Here is a 23,444-nt window from a genome sequence, read left to right as displayed (position 1 = left end):
CTGAACTGTGGCCGTTCAAAGTATATTTAACGACAACATCTGATTACCTTGGGATAGGAAAATCGATAGAAAGAGTCAAAGTGACCAGATCTATTCCTAAACCTAACTCACTGAGCAGAGTGACCAACTGGTTCAGAAGACAGTTAGGGAAAGTTTAGGTTGGTATGTTTTTCTGTGTCTTTTTGTGTTTTTCAGCAGCAGGATGGTGAAACCAGGAAACAGGCTAAAGAGGAAGTACCAAAAGTTGCGTTAGGACCGGAGCGACTTAGGGCTGTTGCTGTTGTCGTTACTGGCTGTACTGGTAGTAACTTTATTAATAATATGTTCAGGCATAACTATAGACAATAAAACAAATGAGGTTGAAAAATTTGTTATAAACAAACTGTGAATTTCGGTGGCGAAAAGTATGGCTCCAAAATGATGAGTTATTTTTAAAGGGTTCATTGGAGATATAGATCATAAATCATTTTGAAACTGTACGGGTACAAAAAATATTTGTGCTACAAAGGGGCCAGCTCTTTACGGAAATAAGGTTGTTAATAATAAAACGAGGTTAAGATGGAATATCCTTAAAGGATATAACCAGACGCATGTTAAGCTAAGGGGCTTGGTCTATAATCTTTCTGACATCACTAACCTGACGTCTAGTCTACATGTGTATAGAATATGGAATAGTCCAATTCTGCAAGTCACGAGTAGATGAATGGGATTGTTTGACAAAACAGGTTGTCCCTGTAGTCAAGAACTCATGGCTGGGAATAAATAGTTTAGAGAATATAATATATAATTATGAATATAGATGTTAGGATAAATAACAAGGGATGTAGTGGTAGGTCTGCACCGGTGGGCGCAAAATACAGAATAAGCCAAAATAGATGGAATAATGAGGATAACCAAAATCCGGTCCACAATGGTTTTTGGCTTAAAGGTTTGAACCTGTATGCATTCATTTTAGGGATATTTAAAAATAAACCTAAACCAGCCTATGTAGAATTAAACTGGGTGACATGTGAAAACCTGGTCATGCCAATTGCACTGTGTGAAAGTCACAAAAAGTGCCTGTTTTTGACAAAAAATACGTTTTTGGGGACTAAACCTGAGAACCAGCTTTGGTACGATGCAGACAAACATTGTAGGGCTGATTATGAGAAAACAACCACATGGGTGTGTTATTTGAATAGCAGGAATTTGAAAACCATGGCATTAATATAATTAGGTTCACTGTAAAAAAATTCTAACCCTCCCAAATCAAAAATTTCAAGTGACCGATAACATCTACATTTTTCAATTGGCCCAAGTGAAATTCTGTAAATTATTAAATAAAATTTACAGATTTTCACTTGGGCCAATTGAAATTTACAGAATTTCACTTGGGCCAATTGAAAAATGTAGATGTTATTGGTCACTTGAAATTTTTGATTTGGGAGGGTTAGAAATTTTTTACAGTGTTGTGGCACGATTGGATGGGATATCAAAACCCTAATCATGACATGGTAAAAGCTGAGAGTAAGCGCTCAACATGGTCATTTAACGCCACCTTGTGCAAGAACGGTGTAGGGGGAAGCAGACTTCACATTCACAGGTGGGGGCACATTTTATGATGGATATATTATCAGGGGCTTGATGGTGTTTTAAGCCCCCAATGGCTCCTTAGAGGCAGCTAACCCTACCCTCAACCTTAAACCTACCCATCCCCTCGCTGCCTGGAAGGCGCCATTGGGGGCTTAAAACACCAAACACCTTATCAGGGACCACCAAGCTCCCAAAAAATGGGGTGAAAGATTTTTCTAAAAGTCATGCCATACAGCATGTCATAATTTTGTTGTTGTTGTTTTTTGTGGTGACAAGAACATTCTGGCGGCTATTTGCACTATGCAGGGGTAGGCTATAGCTGAGCGATTTAAAATGTAGAGCTAAATTTGCCTCATTTTAAATTAACGCTAAAAACAGTGGAAAATGAACGTCTGTGAAATATATCTCACGTATGTGATTGTCCCTTTATATCTTCCAAAGTGGAATTTTGGCGCGATTTTTATCACAAACAGAAGTAACAGTTTCTTCATACCATGTGTAGTCTACGCGAAAAGTTAAATGACCTTACCTGTCTTGTTGGCGTTATTATTGTTTATTAATTGTGTTAATGATAATGCTGTTCAGATCCGACTCTCTTAATATTGCAGCTCCTGCCTGAACATTGAAGCTTGAAAACATAAACTCTCTCTTTGCATTTTTCATCGTCAGAGTTTTTAAAATCCTCTTTGAGATTTAATTGTTATATTTTCCTCAGATATGACACACATATCTTACTTTAATGCTGCTATACATTTGCCATTTAATTGTATCTGCCTGCCTTTGCTTTGACAAAGTTTTCTCACTCCGGTCAAGTCTCACCGTTTCATTCAATTTGACGTCGAGCGCCCTCTGGAGGAATACACACATCAGTTCAGCTCGCTGCATCCTGCGGTGGACGTCCAACCCGGCCACATCCAAGTGTGACGTCAGAAGCCACCACGCCCATGCCCAAATTGCTATATCATCCAGTTCGGCAGGTGGCGCTGTCACAAAAAACTAGGGTCCTGTTACCGGGGTCTTAAAGCTGCAGCATAGACAGTATATAAACGAGCTGCAGCCTCCGATTGTGCAGGAATATACTATTGATTTCAAGTAGTATAGTGAATGTGTTTCTCTGAACAACTGTGACATTGGTTATTTTAAGAAAAAGTTATCATGCTTGCATAGATGGGTCATTTTAGACCCATGTGTGTAAACTTGTAGCCTGGGTGCCAGCCCGAACCCCGCCCACAACATTTTTTGGACGGGAAGTTCGGTCTGGACTCGATCCATTCAGGAGTAATTATGCTCGGCTTCCAGAAGGCCGAGCCAATCAAATTGCCGGCAGGGCGGGCTTTAATCGATGATGGACAGCAACAGTAACGTAATCATCCACGTCATCAACGAGCGCTTGGGTTGAATTCGTTTACAACAAAGATGCATAGACAGTAAAATAAAAGATGACTGCCTCTGGAGAATTTAGATTTCACACTTACAAATAAATCAGATAGAATAAATGCATATTTGGGGTGCTGTCTGAGGAGAGGGCGGGCTCGGTATTCGGCCCGAACACACTCTCCCCGTATTCCAGGCTGTGGAAGAACAAGCCGAGAGTGAGTGAGTGGAGGGATGCTGAAAACTGTCAAGGAATGTTAGGTGAGTTGACAGAGTGAATATATATGCTTCCTCTCATGCTGATAGTGTAGACATGGTAATCGTTTGACAAGTTGGTTGGATTGATTATTTGAACGTGCTTTTCCCGAACTTTGTTTACGAAACGTGTAGATTCGCGTCATCGCGTCTGTTATAGAAGATATCGACAGCGCATTCATTTTAAAAGAGGAACAGAGAACCGCGATCAAGGCATTTGTCCATCGGAAACATGAATGAAAAACATACGTCACTTACTCTGTTGCTGTGATTGGCTGTAGGCCTATCCAATTGAGTGCAGAGGAATTTTCTTTCCTGGTTCGGTTGAAACACGCCCCATAATCAAAGCTTAATGGAGCAGTATCAGACTCACATTCTGACTAGAATATGAGTATGACGAAGTCAGGCTAGTAAACTTGATGTATTAACACAAAATATTAAATTAAAATATTAATTTGTGACCAAGATATTTTGAACTATGATGATATTCTGATGTTATATTTTGATATGTTAAACTCATAAAACCTGTACAGAAGGGGAAGCGAGAGATTAACTGGTTTTTATGTATTAGAATATTGTGCAAAAGATCATTTATTTCAGTAATTCAACATAGCTGTAAGCCATAATCATCAAATTTATAACACATAAAGGCTTGAAATATCTCACTTTGCATGTAATGAGACTATATTATATATTAGTATCAGCTTTTAGTTGAATTACTGAAATAAATGAACTTTTGCACGATATTCTAATTTTTCAAGTTTCACCATATTGGTTCTTTAACTTAAGGTTTACATAAATTCCATTCTGCTGTTCTATTATTTGATTTCAAAGTCATTTGCTATAACAGGCATTAACTAATAAGTGAATTCTTAATTTGGTTGTAAAAATGCAATATTTCTATAACCACATTTTTTTTTATTTAGAAGGGGTAACTATAAGTGCAGTTTGGAGTAGCCTACATATAATTAAGAAAGTGACAAAAACTCGTTTTAGTTTAAGTATAGATGCTCCCTTATACGTTTATTATAGCAAAACCATGATTATTGATTACCATTTGTGTAACAGAAATACAAGAGAAATACAAAAATATCATTTTAAGGTACATTGTTTACTTGTACTACCATGTCATTAACTTACAAAACCAGTGAGCAATGCAGAGGTAACGTATTGTCTAATACAGCTGTTGAGGGAGTAATTGTGAATTAGACCATTCCAAGCTTGCCAAAGCGTCACAATTTAACTGGACCAATAATCTGTTGCATCACACCTCTACACCAATAACCTCATCTTTATTATAAACCAATAACTATGATAACAACCGTAAATATATTTCCGACAGGAAGCAGCGCCATTTTGCGCATGCGTACAACAAATCGAGTCACGTGCCGTATTTGGACATGGGCGAGGCTTCCGACGTCACACTTGGATGGGCGTGGCTTCTAACGTCACACTTGGATGTGGGCCGGGTTGGACGTCCACCGCAGGATGCAGCGAGCTGTACTTGTATGAGTGCGCCACTTTTTGTATTTAAAAAAAGAAAAGAAAAAACAAGTTATAAATCGTATTAAATTACCATTAAACTCATTCTTCGTTGTTTTACTGATACAGAATTTTGTTATTTTTGATCCACTGCAAGATTTTCCAAAATATACAGCTAAAACATTATTAGGCTACTATTTTTACTAACGTACTGCCTAAATTATTTGCCTAACAGCATCATAAAATGATGTTTTTGAAAATACAAAAGATTAGATTAAAAGACTTCAGCTGTTACGAGTGAATCAGATCTGTTTTAATAGCACTTTATCCAGTGCTCGAATTGAATCAAGTCTTATGGGGGGTTCCCACCATAAAACAAATGTCACCATACAAATTTTTTTTGGGGCAGGGGGTTGTTTTGTTGGTTAGTCTCGCAATATACAATTTATACAAAATATACAATATATTTGATCATAATATGTATAAATATATACTATTTATAAAAAAATATATATCTTTATCACACAGAAAATAATACAGTTTATTTGGGCTAAATGCAAAATCACGTTTTCCTAGTCTGGACTATTTGGCAGCTGAGGTTGTGAGGTTTTCGTGACAAGTTTGGCCTATAACAATACTTAAGCCATGACTTTGAAATTACTTATCTGAAAACAATTACCAAAAATAACACACAAAAAAATTCACTTTTGCACATTTAACGAAGAAAACAAATCTATACATTATACTACAAAATGCATATTGCTGTACACGTGTGATCAAACCCTTCAGATGCTTAATACCAGTAAAAGGCTTGAAAATGCAACGGTCAGTAACAGTTATGGAACATAATATAACACACAAAAACACATATTTGTCATTTTGTTGCTGCTTTTCTCCACAGTGTTCAGTGCAGTTTTTACAGGTTCAGTTCCTGAGATTATCCCTTAATGGATTTGAACCTTTAAACGTTAAACAAACATAAAATACTTCATAAACTTTAACATAAAGTACAGAAAAAGAGTCTGGAGATGCCGTGGGGAACGTTATGCTGCTTGCAACATCATCCAGCATGACCGGTTTGGCGGTGGGTCAGTAACGGTCTAGGAAGACCTCCACGTGTTTGCCAATGGTTCCCTTACTGGTGCTAAGTACTGGGATGAAATCCTCAAAGCCATTGTCACACCCTATGCTGGTGCACTGGGTTCCTCCTGGTGCATGATAATATACAGTCATGTGGCTGGAGTGTGTGTAGGCAGTTTTTAGATGACGAAGGCACTGATGCCATTGACTGGCCCTCACGTTCCCCATACCTGAATCCAATTGACCGTTCACAAAGACCCGGCCCCTTTAGTTACTGTTGCTATGTCCAACAAGCCACGCCGCTCTCACGCCACACCATGTTCTCACGCAGTTAAAATTTGTGTCAAGGTTAAATTTCACTAGCATTGTTACCAATTACTGAAATTGTGGTATCATGACACTATTTCTGTGAGCGATGTCAGTTTTCCTTCTTCTCTTCAAGTTGTCTTTAAATGGAAGTATCAAAATAATAAAAAAATATAAAAAATATATAAAAAATTATAAAATATTAAAAAATATAAAAAAATAATGTTATGTTGGTGTCTCAGTCTGATTAGGTGACGAGTCACTGATAGTCTTCATCAGTGGAGTGCCATTTTGAACAGGGGACGGGTCATCAACACCATTTGCCTGTATTAAAAAACACAAAACAAAAAAACAACACGATTCACAGAAGGTAAAAGAAACAAGCAGCACTGATGTTTGATTTACACAAAGACTTGGAATTACGAAATATCAAACATCTTAAATGCAGGATGTTTCTCTTCACATTTCTTAAAAGAATCCATCTTTCCAAAACAACCTGCAAATCTAAATGCTTGAAATATTGTACTGGCAAGTATTAATGAGATAGTATTAATATTTATACATGCTCTTCTAAAGTTGTACTTGCTGTTTTATTTGTCATTTAGTTTATTTTGGAGTAAACAGAAAGTACAACTTTAGAAGAGCAAGTAAGAATATCAATACTAGCTCATTAACCTGTGAAGTTCTGTTGTAAGAAACGTTACATCCTGATCCTAGACCAGCGTCATATCACCCAGGTGAAAAAGACGTACTATTAAATGTATTAAAAATGTAATTGAGAGTCCTTGAATACAATACAAATATTCTATAATGCATTTAATAAATTTTACAGTACGTCTTTTTCACCTGCACCCTATGGTAAATAAATATAATTATGAAAATAATACATTCAATACATGATCCTAATTATATAAAATGTATTTACTATAAGTTAATAGAGTATGAGAGCACCGCTGTCTAGAGAAGTCATTTATTTTTGCAATGATTACATATTTCTATGCAATGATTTCTGAATCAAACCATGTCAAACACAAACATTAAATCAACTCTCAGATCTGAATCTGTTTTTGTAGTCAGACACAGTCAGTGCTCATAGTATCTTACCTGATCATTGTGCTTCGTCCTGATACCTTTATGAAGAATAAAAACAAACTCAATTAAACACACAAATCTTTGGTTAGAGAAAAAACATATTTCCATCTTATTTATGGCATATTGCAGGATAGAATCCCCAGTGAATCAATGTACAGAAAAATAATGCAGGGACTTGATTTTCTTTAAATACATTCTTATAAATACGCTATTTAGGGTTTCCGGAGTCGTATTTGTGAGAGAATTTTACTTCCGCATCTGAAAAATGCCCAGCCGGAAGTGACGAAACGGGAGGGAGTGCGATCAATTTAAACAATAGGAAAACAATGGATCGCAATTATAGTTCGGATGCGGAGGATAAATGTTTGCTGTAAACGTTTACTCGTATGATGGACCTCAGCCATATAAGGTAATTATTAACCTGCTATGTAGCCAAGAGAGCAGGAACAGGATTAGACAAAACAACGGTCAAAGACAAATTGAGTTGTGGTGTGAGGACAACAGGACAGGTGTCTTAGTGAGAGACCAGTGTTAGGCAGGGTGGCCATACGTCTGGATTTTGGCCGGACAGTCCAGATTTTAAACCCCCTGTCCGGCGTCCGGCGCAGCCTCAAGTCGGACACTAATTTCTGTCGTCCTTTTTGGAGTTGCGCTGAATCGGCCAAAAAAACCTGCTCTAAAATTTTTATAAGGAAGCAGCAGCATAGCGTCTAATGCCGTAAGATCTCTGGTCAAACAAATGATTGGCTGAAAGCGGTGTCAAATAAATATCTGATATATCATTGGGTAAAAACGTAAACAAGCCTCCACGACGTGGAGTCCACGTGCTGGCTATGTCATATCATAACGTTAACATGCCGAAACGTCAGACCTCATTTAATCCGGAATGGATTTGCAATGGAAGAGCACGAATTTGGCCATGATGACCCTAGAGGTGCTGTTGTCGCCTGAGCTTCTGCAGAGGGTGAACTTCTTTGTTAAGAATTGAAATGTGTATTTATTTATTTTTCGCATTCATTATTTTTTTATTTATGTATTTCTTTTATTTCCAGAAGTCCAGAAATGTTATGTTGTCTGGCACTGTGCACTTTGCAAGACAGGTTCATCTCAGTGGTCAGTTTTTGAAACAGAAATCACAATGTCTTGAATAAATACAAATACTGTGAACAAACACTTTTTTGCCTCTTCTGTTACACATAGGGCAACATCAAGATATATCGTGGATCAAATAGTCTGGCAATGAATAGAGTAGGCTATTTCAGAATCACTGTATCATGATACCACCGATATAATAGACAAAATTGTATTGTAGTTGCGAGTACACCAGAGTCCTATGCAATTATTCTTGCCTCACTAAATGCCGCAAAGAGTCCTCCTTTTTGGTGTTATGTAAATGGCCACCCTAGTGTTAGGTTATAGATATATCCACGTTAGCTGACGATATGTAACACTATTCTCAGATCACAATATTCACCTGCACAAAATGCACCCAGGCACGGAAGTCCCTTTTCATGTTCGGAAACCTGTGGACTCGATGTCCTGACAGGCTGGAGTTTGGCCAACCTCCACAAACACAATCATTTGAGAATTTCAACTTTTGATCAATTGAAATAGAATAACTACCAAAAACGCACTGAATCTCGACCACTCTTACTGATGAAGGGGGTGTATGGAATCCACTGCTGCTTCAATGTATATGTAATGAGTGATTATAATCAAGGTATCAATCAATACTTTTCCTTCTTAATATCAAATGAGTTGAATGACTTCTCTGGAGATTTTACTTTGTTATAGAAGTTACCAGTGTGATTACTGAAATGTTCTTTTCATATATTCATTAATGTTTGTATTTGATATTTGAATGCAGTAACAATGCTTGCCTATTTATTCCGGCTTCCAGAAATTAAATAGGGACTGGTTTTGTGTTTGAGAAAGGTCTTCAACATGTTAAAACACATAGGGGTCATTGAAGTCTATAGTTTAAGGGACCATTTGACAGTTAAAGCCTATAGTTTCCATTTAGACTAAAGTGTCCTATCCTGAGAGAAAGAACTTGTTATCTTGATGTTTTGAGACGAGACTCCTGTTTATAGTTAGAGCCTGGCCAAATCCAGCCTTGGAAAAGATGTGTGTTGGTGTGTGTGTTAGTCTTCTTACTTACAGGTTAAGGAATCACTGGCATTGTTGGAGATTGACTGAGTTGTTGTTCGGGACATGCTGGCACCCAGCGACCCAAATCGGCGACCTGGAAGGTCACGACGTGCCTAACTTCAGGGTCTGAGTGTCAGCGGCATAATCTATGGAGATATGCTTCTGTCTATCTGAATATGTGTGGGAAATTACTGTTTATCAATTTCTTAGCCAATCAGAATCATTCAGCCTGTAAGCAATGACGTAGCTTAGACTTTGGAAATGGTATAACTGCTGTGATCTTTGTAACTGTAAGCAGGGCGGCCTACGAACTCCTGTGTGGGTCCTGAAGCTGACTTCTGCTGATGAAACTGCAAACTATCTTCAGTAAAACTTTTCTTCAATTTTTTATAATTCTGACTCCGGGTCATCTTTTCAAACATCTGGTCCATGGGTCCTAAACTGTTAACCCCTAACACTGAATACCAACCTACTATGCACTGAGCAAACGCAGAGCCCGGCAAGCGACTCCCTCATGTGACGTAATACAACACGATATTGAAATAAATAAAAAAAATTTTTTTTAAACCAACAAGGAAACGTCACTTTTTCTACCAAATGTGTGCCCTCATGTCTTGTATTTTTTTTTTAAATCCTGCATTAACTTTTGATATGGTATTTTCATAAACAGTTAAATATTTATTTTGCAATATTGCCCTTTAAATCATCTTTGTTACACTCACCTTTTCTTCTTGCTAGGCAGTAATTTAAACCAGCAGCTGCAGCAACGATCAGCAAAACAACAGCAGCAACAGCAGCACATATTCCTGCTATAACAGCTGGACACAAACCTGAATCAGAAACAATAAAGAGACAGTCATTATTAACTTTACCAATATCTTTGACTTATATTTAAACTTTTTTTTTTTACTTTGGTCATGTTTTATGATACTAAATTAACTGATAAATGGCGGCATCTGGTGGTTTTTGAAGAACAGTAGCTAAAATAGTATCACAGCACTGTGAGATCAACTGGAAACATCAACACAGAACACCGACTATTTTATACATTTTTCATGTTAATAACATTGGACTTGCAGCACTTGTTTGTTGTGACAACTGTCATTTGATGTGCATGTGAAGAAGACTTTGTTAAACAGACCTCGATGAAAACATTTAGTGGGTCGATTGAAAACGTTCAAACTGTTTTCTAAAACTGCTCAAGCAGCATCAGTGCAGTGAATGACTAAATGATACTCACCACCATCGACAGAAACACTGAAGCTCCTAATGATGCTGTATGTGATGCTGCTGACTTTTAGTTTATAATCTCCAGAGTCTTTGCTTCTGGTGTCTGTGATGATCAGAGATCCAGTCTGATGATCCAGCTTCAGTCTGTCACTGAATCCCTTTTTACACCGAACATCTTCACAGATCTTCCTCTGATCTCCACTGATTTCAGCGATGACAATGTCATTATAATACCACGTCATTGAATCATTTGTGTTTTTTGTTACACCGGGATCTAAAGTAACAGATTCTCCCCTCTTCACGGACTTGCTTTTTATTTCATCTCGTTCAGCAGCAGAAACACCTGTAACAAAAAAAAAAAAAAAAAAAACAGCTGCTGGGGATCTTTTTACTGAAACAATAAACTACACAACCTGAAATATCTGTGGATATAATGACAATTGCTTATGCTCTATCTTGACATTCAGTCTGAAAAGCAACATTTGTCTAAAATGAGCGCTCATAAACATATTTTTATCAGTTTTATTATTATTATTATTATTTTTTACTTTCTGGTGAAAAAAAAACACTATGAAATAATAGATGCATTTAAACAAGTGATAATAGAAGGTGATATGATATATGACGAGAAACTATGCTGTATGTGTATAATAATATACAGGTAAAGAGAGTAAAACTCTGAATGTCACTTCAAAAATATCACTAAACAGATTATTGATGTGATTTGATTGTACAAGACTTGATTTTTAAACATAATGACTCACCCTGTACAGAAACACTGAAGATTGTTTGACTAGTGACGCTGTCCCTGATAATGACGGTCTCTAGATTATATTCTCCAGAGTCTGTGGGGTTGATGTTTGTGATGGTCAGAGATCCAGTCTGATGATCCAGCTTCAGTCTGTCTCTGAATCTTTCTTTACACTGATCATGTGTACAGACATCCCTGAGATCTCCATTGATTTGAGCAATGTGAGTGGTCTTCTTAAAATACCATATAATTCTGTCTTGTTTGTTTGTTTTAACACCAGTGTGTAGAGTGACTGAATCTCCCTCCATCGCTGACACTGAGACTTCACTGACATCCACCTGAAGAAGAAACAATTAACATAAGCCAAACAAAAATGCCAAATAGAGCTGTGAAAATGTTCTTCAACAGATCATAAAGATATGGCTTAAGTTGATGCATAATATAACATGCAAACAAACAGCAGAAGAACATCGTTGATTTACAGTTCGCTCATCAGACAGACATACATGAATATTATGGATAATCTTATACAACTTAATGAACTTAATACAACACATTTTTTTGTGGATTACCCACAATAATACTTCAGGAAATTGTGCCATTTTCCAAAACATTATGATACAATGGAACGTTTTTTATCATTATTATTTTTACTGTTTCAGTCTCACACTTAAATAACATGTTTTCATTTACACTCTAATCCAAAGTGACTCACACTACATGTAGGCCTACATCTGCACATGCACTGGTATCATACAACATTTACTCACGGTATGAAGCCATGTTACTTTTAGATGTTTTTATACCAAGTCGCTGCACCTAAGCATTTACAAGGACATATTTTCTATTTTTTGGCCATAATATTCTCTAGTAGCGGGAAGATATGGTCATATTGACTCGGAATCTCGTTCAGCAAAATCAACGAATCTTTTTTCCAAGTCATTTCGTTAATTTCAGCAGAATATAAACAAATCTAGTTTACATTCACGCCTTTGAAGCTGAGCTGGGCTGGGAATTGACCGTTCGCAAAGACCAGCCACCTTTAGTTACTGTTGCTATGCCCGGCAAGCCACGCCACACCGTGTTCATCGCGGAGCAAAGAGGACACTGACAACGTGCTGACGGACAGGACAGAACAGGTTACTTTTGATATGAAACAAAGTCTCAACTTTCAAATTTGGTCATTTTCTAAAGAAATTTAAACAATAAATAGCGTTTTGTGGCTCTTTAATGTGTCTGACAGATCGTGCACCGGTCATCTCTTCCTTCTAGTTAAATTATAGCATCAAATAAACATGAATGAACATAAGAAGGAATGTTGTTTTAACCGCGGAAAGACAATAAAATAATAGTAAACACCGTATTTCAAAAATGGCGGATTATGATTGGTCAGATCGCCTGTCAAGCAAACTCCATGCGAAGGGTCCGTAGATATATCGTCCACCAGAAAAAGACAAACATGGAGCAAAATACAATAAATAAATAAATAAATAAATATCAGTCAAATATCAATCAGCTAATAGAGCTGATAGGAAACTTTGTCGTTAGTTGTGGACCGGAAAATAAAAAGTAACAATGTAGCCTCACCTTCCACACAACAACAGCAACGAACAAGAACACAACAACGACAAAAACAGAGCAATTCTTCATTTTCAATGAACGTAGATTCAGTAAAGTAAAAGTGAACTGTTGTTCCTCTGCATTAATCAACACGCCGTTATTTCACTTTCACTAGGCTATAACACACTTCCTATATCCGGTAGCCTACGTGAAGCAGTGCATCACTTTCGGTCCTAATCCTTTCGACAGTGCCTGGCTGCTCTAATTATAAACAACGACATACTTGCCTCAGTTTTCACGGTTTCCTGACACGAAAAGAATCGAGGAAAGCATGGGTGAGACTGATGCGGCAAGATGAAGGTCCTTCAGACTTCTTAAATAATACGCTGAGTACGTTCGTGAGTTGTGCATTTCCAAACTGAGGGTGTTAACATCTCATACATTCATCCTGCTGAAATATTCACATATATTTCCCTTCCAGAAAATAATTAATAATTTCTTATTTTAAATTAGTTTTTTTTATATAATTGTATTATTATTAAACTTTTAATTAAATTCAATAATGTTACTGAATCTCAATAAATAAATAAAAACAAGCCAATTAAATAACCACACTTTTGTTTAAAGTAACACAACAATTGGACAGAAAATAGGCCTTTATTAAAATAATAATAAATATCAGTATTTTCATATCTATATATCAGCATATTCATATGATAGTCTGATGACAACATCATTTAACAGAATAAATCAGTGATTTATTTCAATTTAATTAGAAATAATTGCCATTACAGTACCAGCTAGTACAAGTACATAGGAATTTTCGTAGCAAAGCTTGTTGAGTCAACATAAAATAAGAACTAACAAAACTACACACAATAAACAGACTTTGATAAGGGATTAAGGGATTCCTATTAAAGGGATGATCTTCCATGAGTAGGCCTACCACATTAACTAAGTGGAAAGAGCAAACGAATGGACATTTTGCCAGTTTCTCACAAATGTGTCTCTCAAATACACACAAGAGAAATACTACTGCTGCATTTAGAAACTTAATATTATTTAACATGCACCATTTCACATGTAGGCGTACTGCATTGTGTCACACAGTAAGCATGTGAGTGCAAAGAACTCAAAATAGAATGGTTAGTGAAACAGATGCACTGTTAACTATTTGACAATCATTACACATTACAATGATGCTTTTAACCAAAGCTGAGCTTCAGCGTGCAGATCATGGGGTGCTCCACATCCACATTCAGTTCTGGAGCATGGGTTATGGTCAAAACAAATATCTTGCAGGTATTTTTTTATGTTTGAACCAGCTATTATGATTAAAATTATGATTATGATTAATCATATTAAAAGTTAGTTAGCCAGTCAAAACTACAAAGTTGACGTAAAACTATGGGTTCACAATACAATTAGCAGAAGTGGTATTTATATTAATAATTATATAATATATAAATAATTATATAATAAGTGGAATAAATATTTATTATAATATATTATAATAGCCTGCTATATTATATTATATTTTAAAAATAGTGGCGCCCACTCTTGCGTGAAAAATAAGGTGTATTCTTGAGTGGACTCGATTTCTCACCACACCGCCTGCCACAGCCTAGCGTTAGCATTAGCCATTATGGTTTTATGGCTAAAGATTGTAGACTTGCCTTTGCTAAAGGTAGCTTGATCTGCATACAAACAAAAGTCTTTTTCGAGTTCTGTTTGTGCAGTGCTGTGGTAACATAATGTTGGATTTATTTTATAAATTCATACATATAGCTTTTATATATATTGCTTATTCGCAACTCATAGTGTAAATTTCAATGTTTTGAATGATCGGGTTGATTTTTTTAGCTTAATTTGTGTGAATAACAAAGTATAGGCCTAAATAAAATAAAATATATATATATAAAGTGTACAAAGTAACTACATATCGTTGTGGTTGTAAGTTTTTTTTTATTGTATAAAAATAAGAGTAATCATAAAAATATACATATATATATATATATATATATATATATATATATATATATATATACATACATATATGTGACCCTGGACCACAAAACCAGTCACATGGGTCAATTTTTTGAAATTGAGATTTATACATCATCTGAAAGCTGAATAAATAATATTTCCATTGATGTATTTTTTGTTATGATATGACAATATTTGGTCGAGATACAACTATTGAAAATCTGGAATCTGAGGGTGCAAAAAAATCTAAACATTGAGAAAATCTCCTTTAAAGTTGTTCATTTATGTTCGCGATTGTGCTGCATTCACTCACAAAAATAAATGTTTTATATATTTACAGTAGGAAATTTACTAAATATCTTCTTGGAACATGATCTTTACTTTATATCCTAATGATTTTTGGCATAAAAGAAAAATCGATAATTTTGACCCATACAATGTATTGTTGGCTATTGCCACAAATATACCCGTGTGACATGTGACTGGTTTTGTGATCCAGGGTCACATATAGGCTATATATATATATATATATATATTTTTTTTTAGTAGGCTACCCTAAATACACCCTTTTACATAACTGAAGTATACAAATTGTCAACAAGACAGCATGATTGAATTTACACAAATAAAAAACACTTCTAAATTATGTAGCAAACATCTCAAGAGTATAATACATATGCATGCATATTATAATACATATATGATTAAATGCATATTGCTGTTTTACCAGTAAACACACGTTAAAGGAAAAGTTCACCCAAAAAATGAAAATTTGCTTAAAATGTACTCCCCCGTCAGGTCAAGATGTAGTTTGTTTCTTCATCAGAATATTTTACTCTGGAGAATTTTATGAGTTATTATAGATAAGGAACAGGTTTAAAGTAAACAATAATAATAATAAAAACCTAATTATTTGTAACATGTACCTGATTTTGTCCCTGGACTTTTATGTTGAAGTTTTGTTCCTGTTTCCTGTGCCATGTTTGTAGTACCTTGTAGTTTTTTCTCATTATATAACAATGATGGATTTGTTACTTACAAACAAGCAGATTTTTCACTTCAAATATGTTAATTTATGGACTGGAGTCGTGTTGTGTATTATTGTGATGTTTTTATCAGCTGTTTGGACCATTCAAGGGATGTAATGCTAAATTTCTTCAAATCTGTTCTGGTGAAGAAACAAACTCATCTACATCTTGGGTGTTTTAAAAAGCTTATTCAGCAGTCAGTAACACTTATGGATCCTAATATATATAAAATGTATTTGCCATTTTGTTGCTGCTTTTCTCCACAGTGTCTTTCAGTGCAGTTTTTACAGGTTCAGTTCCTGAGATTGAAAGTTAGATCAATGGCACAGCAGTAGCAATAGCATATTGTATCTTCATAAGGCATGTTCCTCTCTAATGTTGTCAAGATGCCAATATTAAATAGTAAATACTGTGGCAAGCAGGACAAGGAGCTTTGGAAGCATAAAAGGAGGAACGATTACAGTGAAGGACGAGAGAGGACCAGGCCTGGACTATAGTCTACCATGAGGGGCTGCCGCTTTTACTTTTGTTTTGTGCTTATTTATATAATGTGTCAAACGCCCCTAAAGTTCAAGATATGAGACACAATGCCCCTGTTTTTGTCCCTTATTTACATCATGATATATTTGAGTTTTATCACACAAGTAATCAGTTAATGATACTGATTTTATACAACAGTTCTTTAAATAATAAGTTTATATTGTGTTATTTTAGACACAATATTTGTTTTATTCTACTGCAGGCGAGTTGTATCTTTGTATTGGTATTTTACTCTGTCTTTTGGGAAGTATTTGGTCTAATTTAGTATAAAGTATTTGGTCTAATTATTATTTTTTATTTAAATTACTTCAAAATGAACTAGTTTGAGTTGGAATTAGTTGAAATTGGAGTTGAGGTGAAATTTAGGCTAATACTGATTACTGAAATCTTGGTATCACGACACTATTTCACTATAGTGAAGCGAGTAAGGGGTGTTTAACTAAAAACGTAAAAAATGTATGCGTTTTGTCTGTTCGTTTACACAACAACAGGGGTTTGGGTGCCTGAAAACGCAAACTTTTGAAAACGGGTTTCAAAGTGCAAGTTTTTGAAAACAGTCTCCATGTACGTAGATGACGTACGATGACGTCATGCACACGCATACCACATAAAACAAATAAACATTTTGAAAACTTATTTCTTCTTTTTTTGCTTCGTAGTTTCTCACCTGATCACTGCACTTCATTCCACTGCCCTTTTGAACAATACCAAACTCAACTAAACACTTAATTAGAGTAAAAAATACACATTTTCAAATCTTTTAACGACTATTTTCCACACAATAATTCTCAAATTTTTCATCTTGTTAAATCATAAATGTAATGCTCACATTTTCTTCTTTCTTGGAGCTTCCAATAGCAGCAGCCGAAGCCAGAACAGAAACAGCAACAACAATGAACTCTGAAGAAAGACCTGAATATGTAATATGGAGTTATTATTAGAGATCATCAGATAACCGATTCAATTACCAATATGTCTAGCTGATATTTACATCGTTCTACTTTGATCATCATTTGCCTGATATTGATTTAATTGATAAATCTGAAAAGCATGTGTTTGTGGTGACAGATATCGGTCACATGATGTGAACGTGAAGATGACAGAAATAATCTCAATCATATTTTATCTAATATCACAACAGGCCACAATGAAAACATTCCTGAGTCGATTTAAACATTTTAAACTTCTCAAGGGAAACGCTGTAAGGCTGCTCTGTGCCTGCTCGCAGATGTAATGCAGCATTTAAATTGCCTGACTAAATGTCTGCTCTGACACACATCAGCCCCATATCAAAAAGTTATGTTATTTGATATGTAAATGCAAATTTATGCCACATGTGAGCAGCATTAAATGTCACTTCAGAAGTGCTTCTGTACCACCTTTGCAGAGTAAAGTGTTACTTAATGAATTTAACTGAATATTAAAGGGCAATGCATACATGTAGAGAAGCACATCATCGCTCTCTAGTGTCGAAAGCAGAAAATTACCTTTACAAAAATAGCTCTAGTTTTACTGATAGAGTTCGCTATAAATAGATTCTGCTGTTCTAACAGAGGAACCGCTAGAGAACCAATAATAATGACACACTGCCAAAACTAAGACTGACCTTTCACATCTGGTATATGAAAAGATCGTTTTAAAAATGGACCTGATAAGGTTCTAACAGCAAATCAAAACAGTACAATCACGCAAGACATCATTTTCTTTAATATCTGTTGTGCAGTAAATATAAGATATGTTCTGCAGTGCAGTTTAGATCAGTCCAGTTTGAAAACATTAAAAATTAAAAGGCATCGTTCTGTGTTTCTTTAAGGAGTTGCTTGCTCTCAAGAAAAGGTCAAAGGTTGAACCCCTGAAATGTTAAAGGTGAACATGTTGTGCGTCAGAGAGAGAGTTTAGAAAGTAAAGGTCACATTCATCCGTGTGTGTTAGAAAGAGATATCAATGTACAGAGACACACTGGACTGAAGGATTCGATGTTAGCTTCATCCCCAGTCATTTCTGATAGCAAACTCAAATATGTCTAACTTGCTTACAGGTGCAAGACACAAAATGTGAATGAAATATGTTTTTATGGCACTTCTTACATGAACACATATTACATGAAATTCTTTGTGTTTTCCAGAAAAGAAGATTTTTTTAGGGCTCAAGCATTTAAGGCACTTTCTCATTATTGGCTGCAAAATTACAGAATAAGAAATGTTAAAAAATATTTTGCGATAGTGTAGGACTTTAAAACAGGACAAACTTCCTTTACAATGCTATTTACCCAAAATAAAATGTTATTCTTACTGATAATTTACAACATTTAGACACTCTTATGGAGTTATTGAAACACAACTAAAACAGCCATAATGGACATTTACATGTGTTCTGGATGATTCTGTAGGCAGGTGATGAACTCTTTGACCGGATGACTATGGAAACAGATCTGATAAACCGCATTAAACAAGGGAAACCTGTAGAGAAACAGAACATCAACAATAAAAAAGAGACAGAAATGCTTTCTATACTGTGAAAAACCTAAGGATAGTTACTTTTCCACTAGGTTTTTGTGTTTGAGGATCCGATGAACTTCTGCTGCGGTTGCCGGACCTTGAAGTTTCTGGCCGTTCAGCATTTCCTTCTCAAGCTCCTCGATAGACTGACAACGAACATAAATATTTAATGATGTAAATGAACAGTAAGGTAACATTTAAACATGAGGACCAAACATACTTTTCCCGTTTTAGCGAACGCTTCTCCAATTTTGCGGTTGCGTCCTCCGTAGCAGGTGGTGATGAGGTCGGCGACACCACAGCTCTCCAGAAATGTGGCGGGAGAAACCGGACTGGCTGTGCAGAATAACCGAGCGAAGGCAATCATCTCCATCAAACCCAGGCGGATCACAGCGGCCTTGGTGTTGTCACCGAAGTTTAGACCGTCACAGAAACCAGCGCCCACAGCGACAATGTTCTACAATTAACACACATCAATAAAACAATAATTTCTTGACTTCAACACAGCTAAATGCTTCAGGAACAGCAGTAGAAGGAATGGATGAACGTTTACCTTTAACGCTCCACAGATCTCCACAACATCAGCCTCCTCCACCACCGTCACGCGGAAGTTTTGTGTTTGCATCAGTTCCTTCAGCAGCGGCCCGTGAGCTTTGCTTTTACACCCTGAAAACAAGATTATTATTATTTATTTTAAAAAAGTGGCTGATTACATACTACAGTTATAGTTATAGTACCATATTTGGGCACATTGTCCTTCTCTATCATTACCATAACACAATTTTAAAAGTCATTTCAGCAACATTTTTGGGTCTTGTCATGGTAATGACGAAAATCTGTAAAATGTGAATGATTGTCAATTTTAAATACCTATGTAGACTAAAACACATGTTTGTATATAAAATGTTTTGAAATAAAAATATCTGGTCAAAATGATATCCGACATTTAATTTGTCCATATTATGGAGCCCCTAAAGTGACATGGTTGATGTCTAAAGAGACGGGAGGGAAAAAAATGCAATGCTTTTGTGTTTCCCTGAGAAAATTTGCATTCGTCCGCAAAACCTTTGTTCCCCCCGAGAAACTTTGTGTTCAGTTGCAAAACCTCTCCTTTCCCCCCGAGAAACTTTGCGTTCCCTTGCAAAACCTTTATGTTCCTCTGCAAAATCTTTGTGTTCACCGAGAAAATTTTAGTTCCCTCGCAAAACCTTTGCGTTCCCCCGAGAAACTGTGTTCGCTCACAAAACCTTTAAGTTCGTCCGAGAAACTTTAGGTTCGCTCGCAAAACCTTTGAGTTCGCCCGAGAAACTTTAGGTTCGCTCGCAAAACCTTCGAGTTCCTCCGAGAAACTTTGCGTTCGCTCGCAAAAACCTTTGTGTTCCTCCGAAAACTTTGCATTTGCTCACAAAACCTTTGCGTCCCCTTGCAAAACCTTTGTGTTCCTCCGAGAAACTTTGCGTTCCCTCTCAAAACCTTTGTGTTCAGTTACAAAACCTCTGTTCCCCGAGAAATTGTGCGTTCCCTCGCAAAAACCTTCGTGTTCCTTCGAAAACTTTGCGTCCCCTTGCAAAACCTTTGTGTTCCCCGAGAAACTTTGCATTCGCTCGCAAAACCTTTGTGTTCAGTTTCAAAACCTCTGTTCCCCGAGAAACTTTGCATTCGCTCGCAAAACCTTTGTGTTCCTCCAAGAAACTTTGTGTTCCCTCTCAAAACCTTTCTGTTCAGTTTCAAAACCTCTGTTCCCCGAGAAACTGTGCGTTCTCTCGCAAAAACCTTTGTGTTCCTCCGAAAACTTTGCGTTAGCTCACAAAACCTTTGCGTCCCCTTGCAAGACCTTTGTGTTCCCCCGAGAAACTTTGCATTTGCTCGCAAAACCTTTGCATTCGCTTGCAAAACTTTTGTGTTCCCCCAAGAAATGTTTGTGTTCTTTTCAAGTAAACGCAAAGTTTCTCGGGGGAACGCAAAACATTTGCGAGAGAACTCAATTTTTCCTCCCATCTACTTTTCCTCCCATTTATTCTCCCCATCTATTTGTCCATTTCGGGGCTCATTCATATTATATACAACATTTGAATATTAAATAATCAAGAAAAAAAAAACAAACATATTATTAACAGCGTAAGAGCTACAGTCAATGTTTCCATTTCTGTGTACTTACCGATGGTAGTTTCACAGAATTTCTCGTCAGCGACCTCATTGGCCAGATTGGCTCCCATCAGCACGGTCATGGTGATGCCTAGTTTTTCACTAATGACATCAGAGATCAGTTTCAGCCCGTCAGGACCCTCATCCACACCCTTACGAAACACACACAGTGATATTGCAGCGCTGTAGGTCCACATACAAACTCAAAGTAAACTTCATAGAGTAAGAAATGCATATAAGAAAACTCACCTTTATGAGGGACATTCCCACAGCGTCTGTCTTGATGTGACCCTTGATGGTCTCACAGACTCGGGCCACAAACTGGTGTGGGATGACAAAGATGAGGATATCTGCGCCCTTGACTGCATCCAACAGCTCTGGAACCGCCACCTGAAGAATTTATCACTGTGTTTATTAAACTTTTCTTCATCAAAGACTACTTTTGTGCTCGATTTTTTTCAAGTTTGTTGCAAAGAGATGCTTCTTTTCATATCATAACTTCTCATGCAGCTTCACTGTATAATTGGCAAATTTCCAGAGAAGTACTAAATTATCCACCAATCAGAGTCATTGTTGAAATGTAAATGGCAATAATGGCAGAGTTCAAGGATTTTGGAGACGCTTTGCGTTCTCACCACATTGGGTGGCAGCTTGTGTCCGGGCAGGTATTTGACGTTCTCGTGTTCGGTGTTGATGATTTCGGTAAGTTTGCGTCCGTTGATCATCTCCTCAAACACCCACATGTTCACCGTGCTGTCAAACGTGTTGTATTTTGCTGCATTGGCACCCACTATCTTGGCAATGGCAGAACCCCTGAGGAAATGAAAGACCTTTGCTTTAACATTACAGATAAACTGTAATGGATAAGCTAGCGCTCAATACTGATGCTGGATCTGTAATGACAGCTGCACGTCTACTGAGGGCTTCATTAACAGAAGAATTACTGTAACACATTCTCTAAAACCACAGAACAGCTCTTAACTTTGTTGCAACAGGTGTCAGGTGCTGAAGTGGTAAACATTATTGTATTATTTACCATTGGTTTTTGGGAACTACTATTATAGTAATACCATAGTATTCAAAAAAAAAATTTTGTGGCTGCAATAGTTAAAAAAAGAAGAAAAAAAAAAAAACCTAGCACTGGAAGCATGAAATCATGCAATTAAGGTACTAATTATGGATAATAATAATCCCGTGCATATCTTATTATAGCTTTGCATCAGTATCTGCAACTGCAAGGCCAACAGGCTGAAGTTTATGGGTCAGAAAAATAAAACTGCTGCCTTTTCTTTTGCTTACTGGACACCGGGTCAATCATTACTCAGCAAATATTGCTTCAGCAACTACAGCAAGCCAAACAATGCACATTGTGGATATTATACAATACAAACATTATAGCCTATATACAACTATATATTATTAGACTATATAATATAATTCTCGAAATCTAAATTCCAACATAACATCTCTGCTAATAATATTACTGAAATATTACGTTAAGTGTTCCTGGTTTACACTTGATACGCTGAGGGAAGCCCTGTAACATATACCGCATTTAATAAACTTCCTAAAATAGAAATAAAAACAGGCTGCTTAGAAATATACTTCAGCCAAAAACACCCCCAGTAGGTTTTCATTATTACTGTAAAACACGAAAGAGCAAAAGGCAGTGTAAAACAATCACGCAGTGTAAATGTCACGAACCAGTTGCCAGAGCCGATAATGCAGAGTTTCTTGGCCGCCATTCTGCGTGTCTGCCCCGGCTGGACTGGCTGAAGGACTTCGGTGTGTTTGAGAGCCGCTGACGGACCGGAGCGAATCTTGTGGGCGCGCTTTTAAATAGCCCGTGAACGCGCCTCACTCCCCTTAACGCGCATTGGCTCATTTCTTCTCATACATCAAGGCAGGACTGACCACTTACCAAAAGATCCGATGATTTATTATTATTATAAACTATCAGTCGTATTGGTTGGGAATTTCGCAGGTTTTTAAATGAGGTTAAGGTTAAAACCTGGATAAGACTTGAAACTGCAAAGGTTAAGCTAATTATCTATTACACAAGAAACGTGTCAACAGCGTTTGTTAACATTTTCGTAATCTCAAAACTCGATTAAATACGGGACCTCGCGTAACTCGCGAGACTCCTGAGGTAAACACAGCAACATTTCGACGAGACGCAAGTAGGCATATTATCATTAATAACTGCTGTATTTTATAATCAAAATAGAAATGTTTCCCTTTAAAGACTATATTGGACATGTTTGTGGTGAAATGTTTCAGAAATTTAAAATTTAAGGGCGCCAAAGTTACTCAGTGGATATTAGCAATTGCTAAAAGTTTGACTATAACGTCGACAGATGAAATTTACACACCATTTTAGTAATTGATTAGCTT

General features: G+C 36.6%; 2 protein-coding genes across 2 annotated transcripts; both read right to left on the bottom strand.

The window, feature by feature from the left end:
- Nucleotides 1–4,974: 4,974 nt before the first annotated feature.
- On the bottom strand, nt 4,975–13,089 carry LOC311085763 (uncharacterized protein). Its single transcript, XM_084118389.1, has 6 exons — nt 12,881–13,089; nt 11,307–11,631; nt 10,553–10,885; nt 10,035–10,142; nt 7,174–7,199; nt 4,975–6,393 (listed from the first exon to the last, which is right to left on the bottom strand). The coding sequence occupies exons 1-6, from the start codon at nt 12,941–12,943 to the stop codon at nt 6,295–6,297; spliced, it is 954 nt and encodes a 317-aa protein (XP_083974515.1). The 5' UTR covers nt 12,944–13,089; the 3' UTR covers nt 4,975–6,294.
- A 5,002-nt stretch (nt 13,090–18,091) lies between these two features.
- gpd1b (glycerol-3-phosphate dehydrogenase 1b) lies at nt 18,092–22,914 on the bottom strand. Its single transcript, XM_084116744.1, has 9 exons — nt 22,755–22,914; nt 21,686–21,863; nt 21,300–21,440; nt 21,064–21,202; nt 19,459–19,571; nt 19,126–19,362; nt 18,945–19,051; nt 18,774–18,866; nt 18,092–18,259 (listed from the first exon to the last, which is right to left on the bottom strand). Exons 1-9 carry the CDS (start codon nt 22,793–22,795, stop codon nt 18,184–18,186), a joined length of 1,125 nt encoding a protein of 374 aa, XP_083972870.1. The 5' UTR covers nt 22,796–22,914; the 3' UTR covers nt 18,092–18,183.
- Between the last annotated feature and the right edge of the window lie 530 nt (nt 22,915–23,444).

This window comes from Abramis brama (genome assembly GCF_963993115.1).
Source record: "Abramis brama genome assembly, chromosome: 6".
Lineage (NCBI taxonomy): Eukaryota > Metazoa > Chordata > Actinopteri > Cypriniformes > Leuciscidae > Abramis > Abramis brama.
The sequence above is the reverse complement of the archived record's forward strand: the minus strand, read 5'-3'. Positions and strand labels throughout refer to the sequence as shown.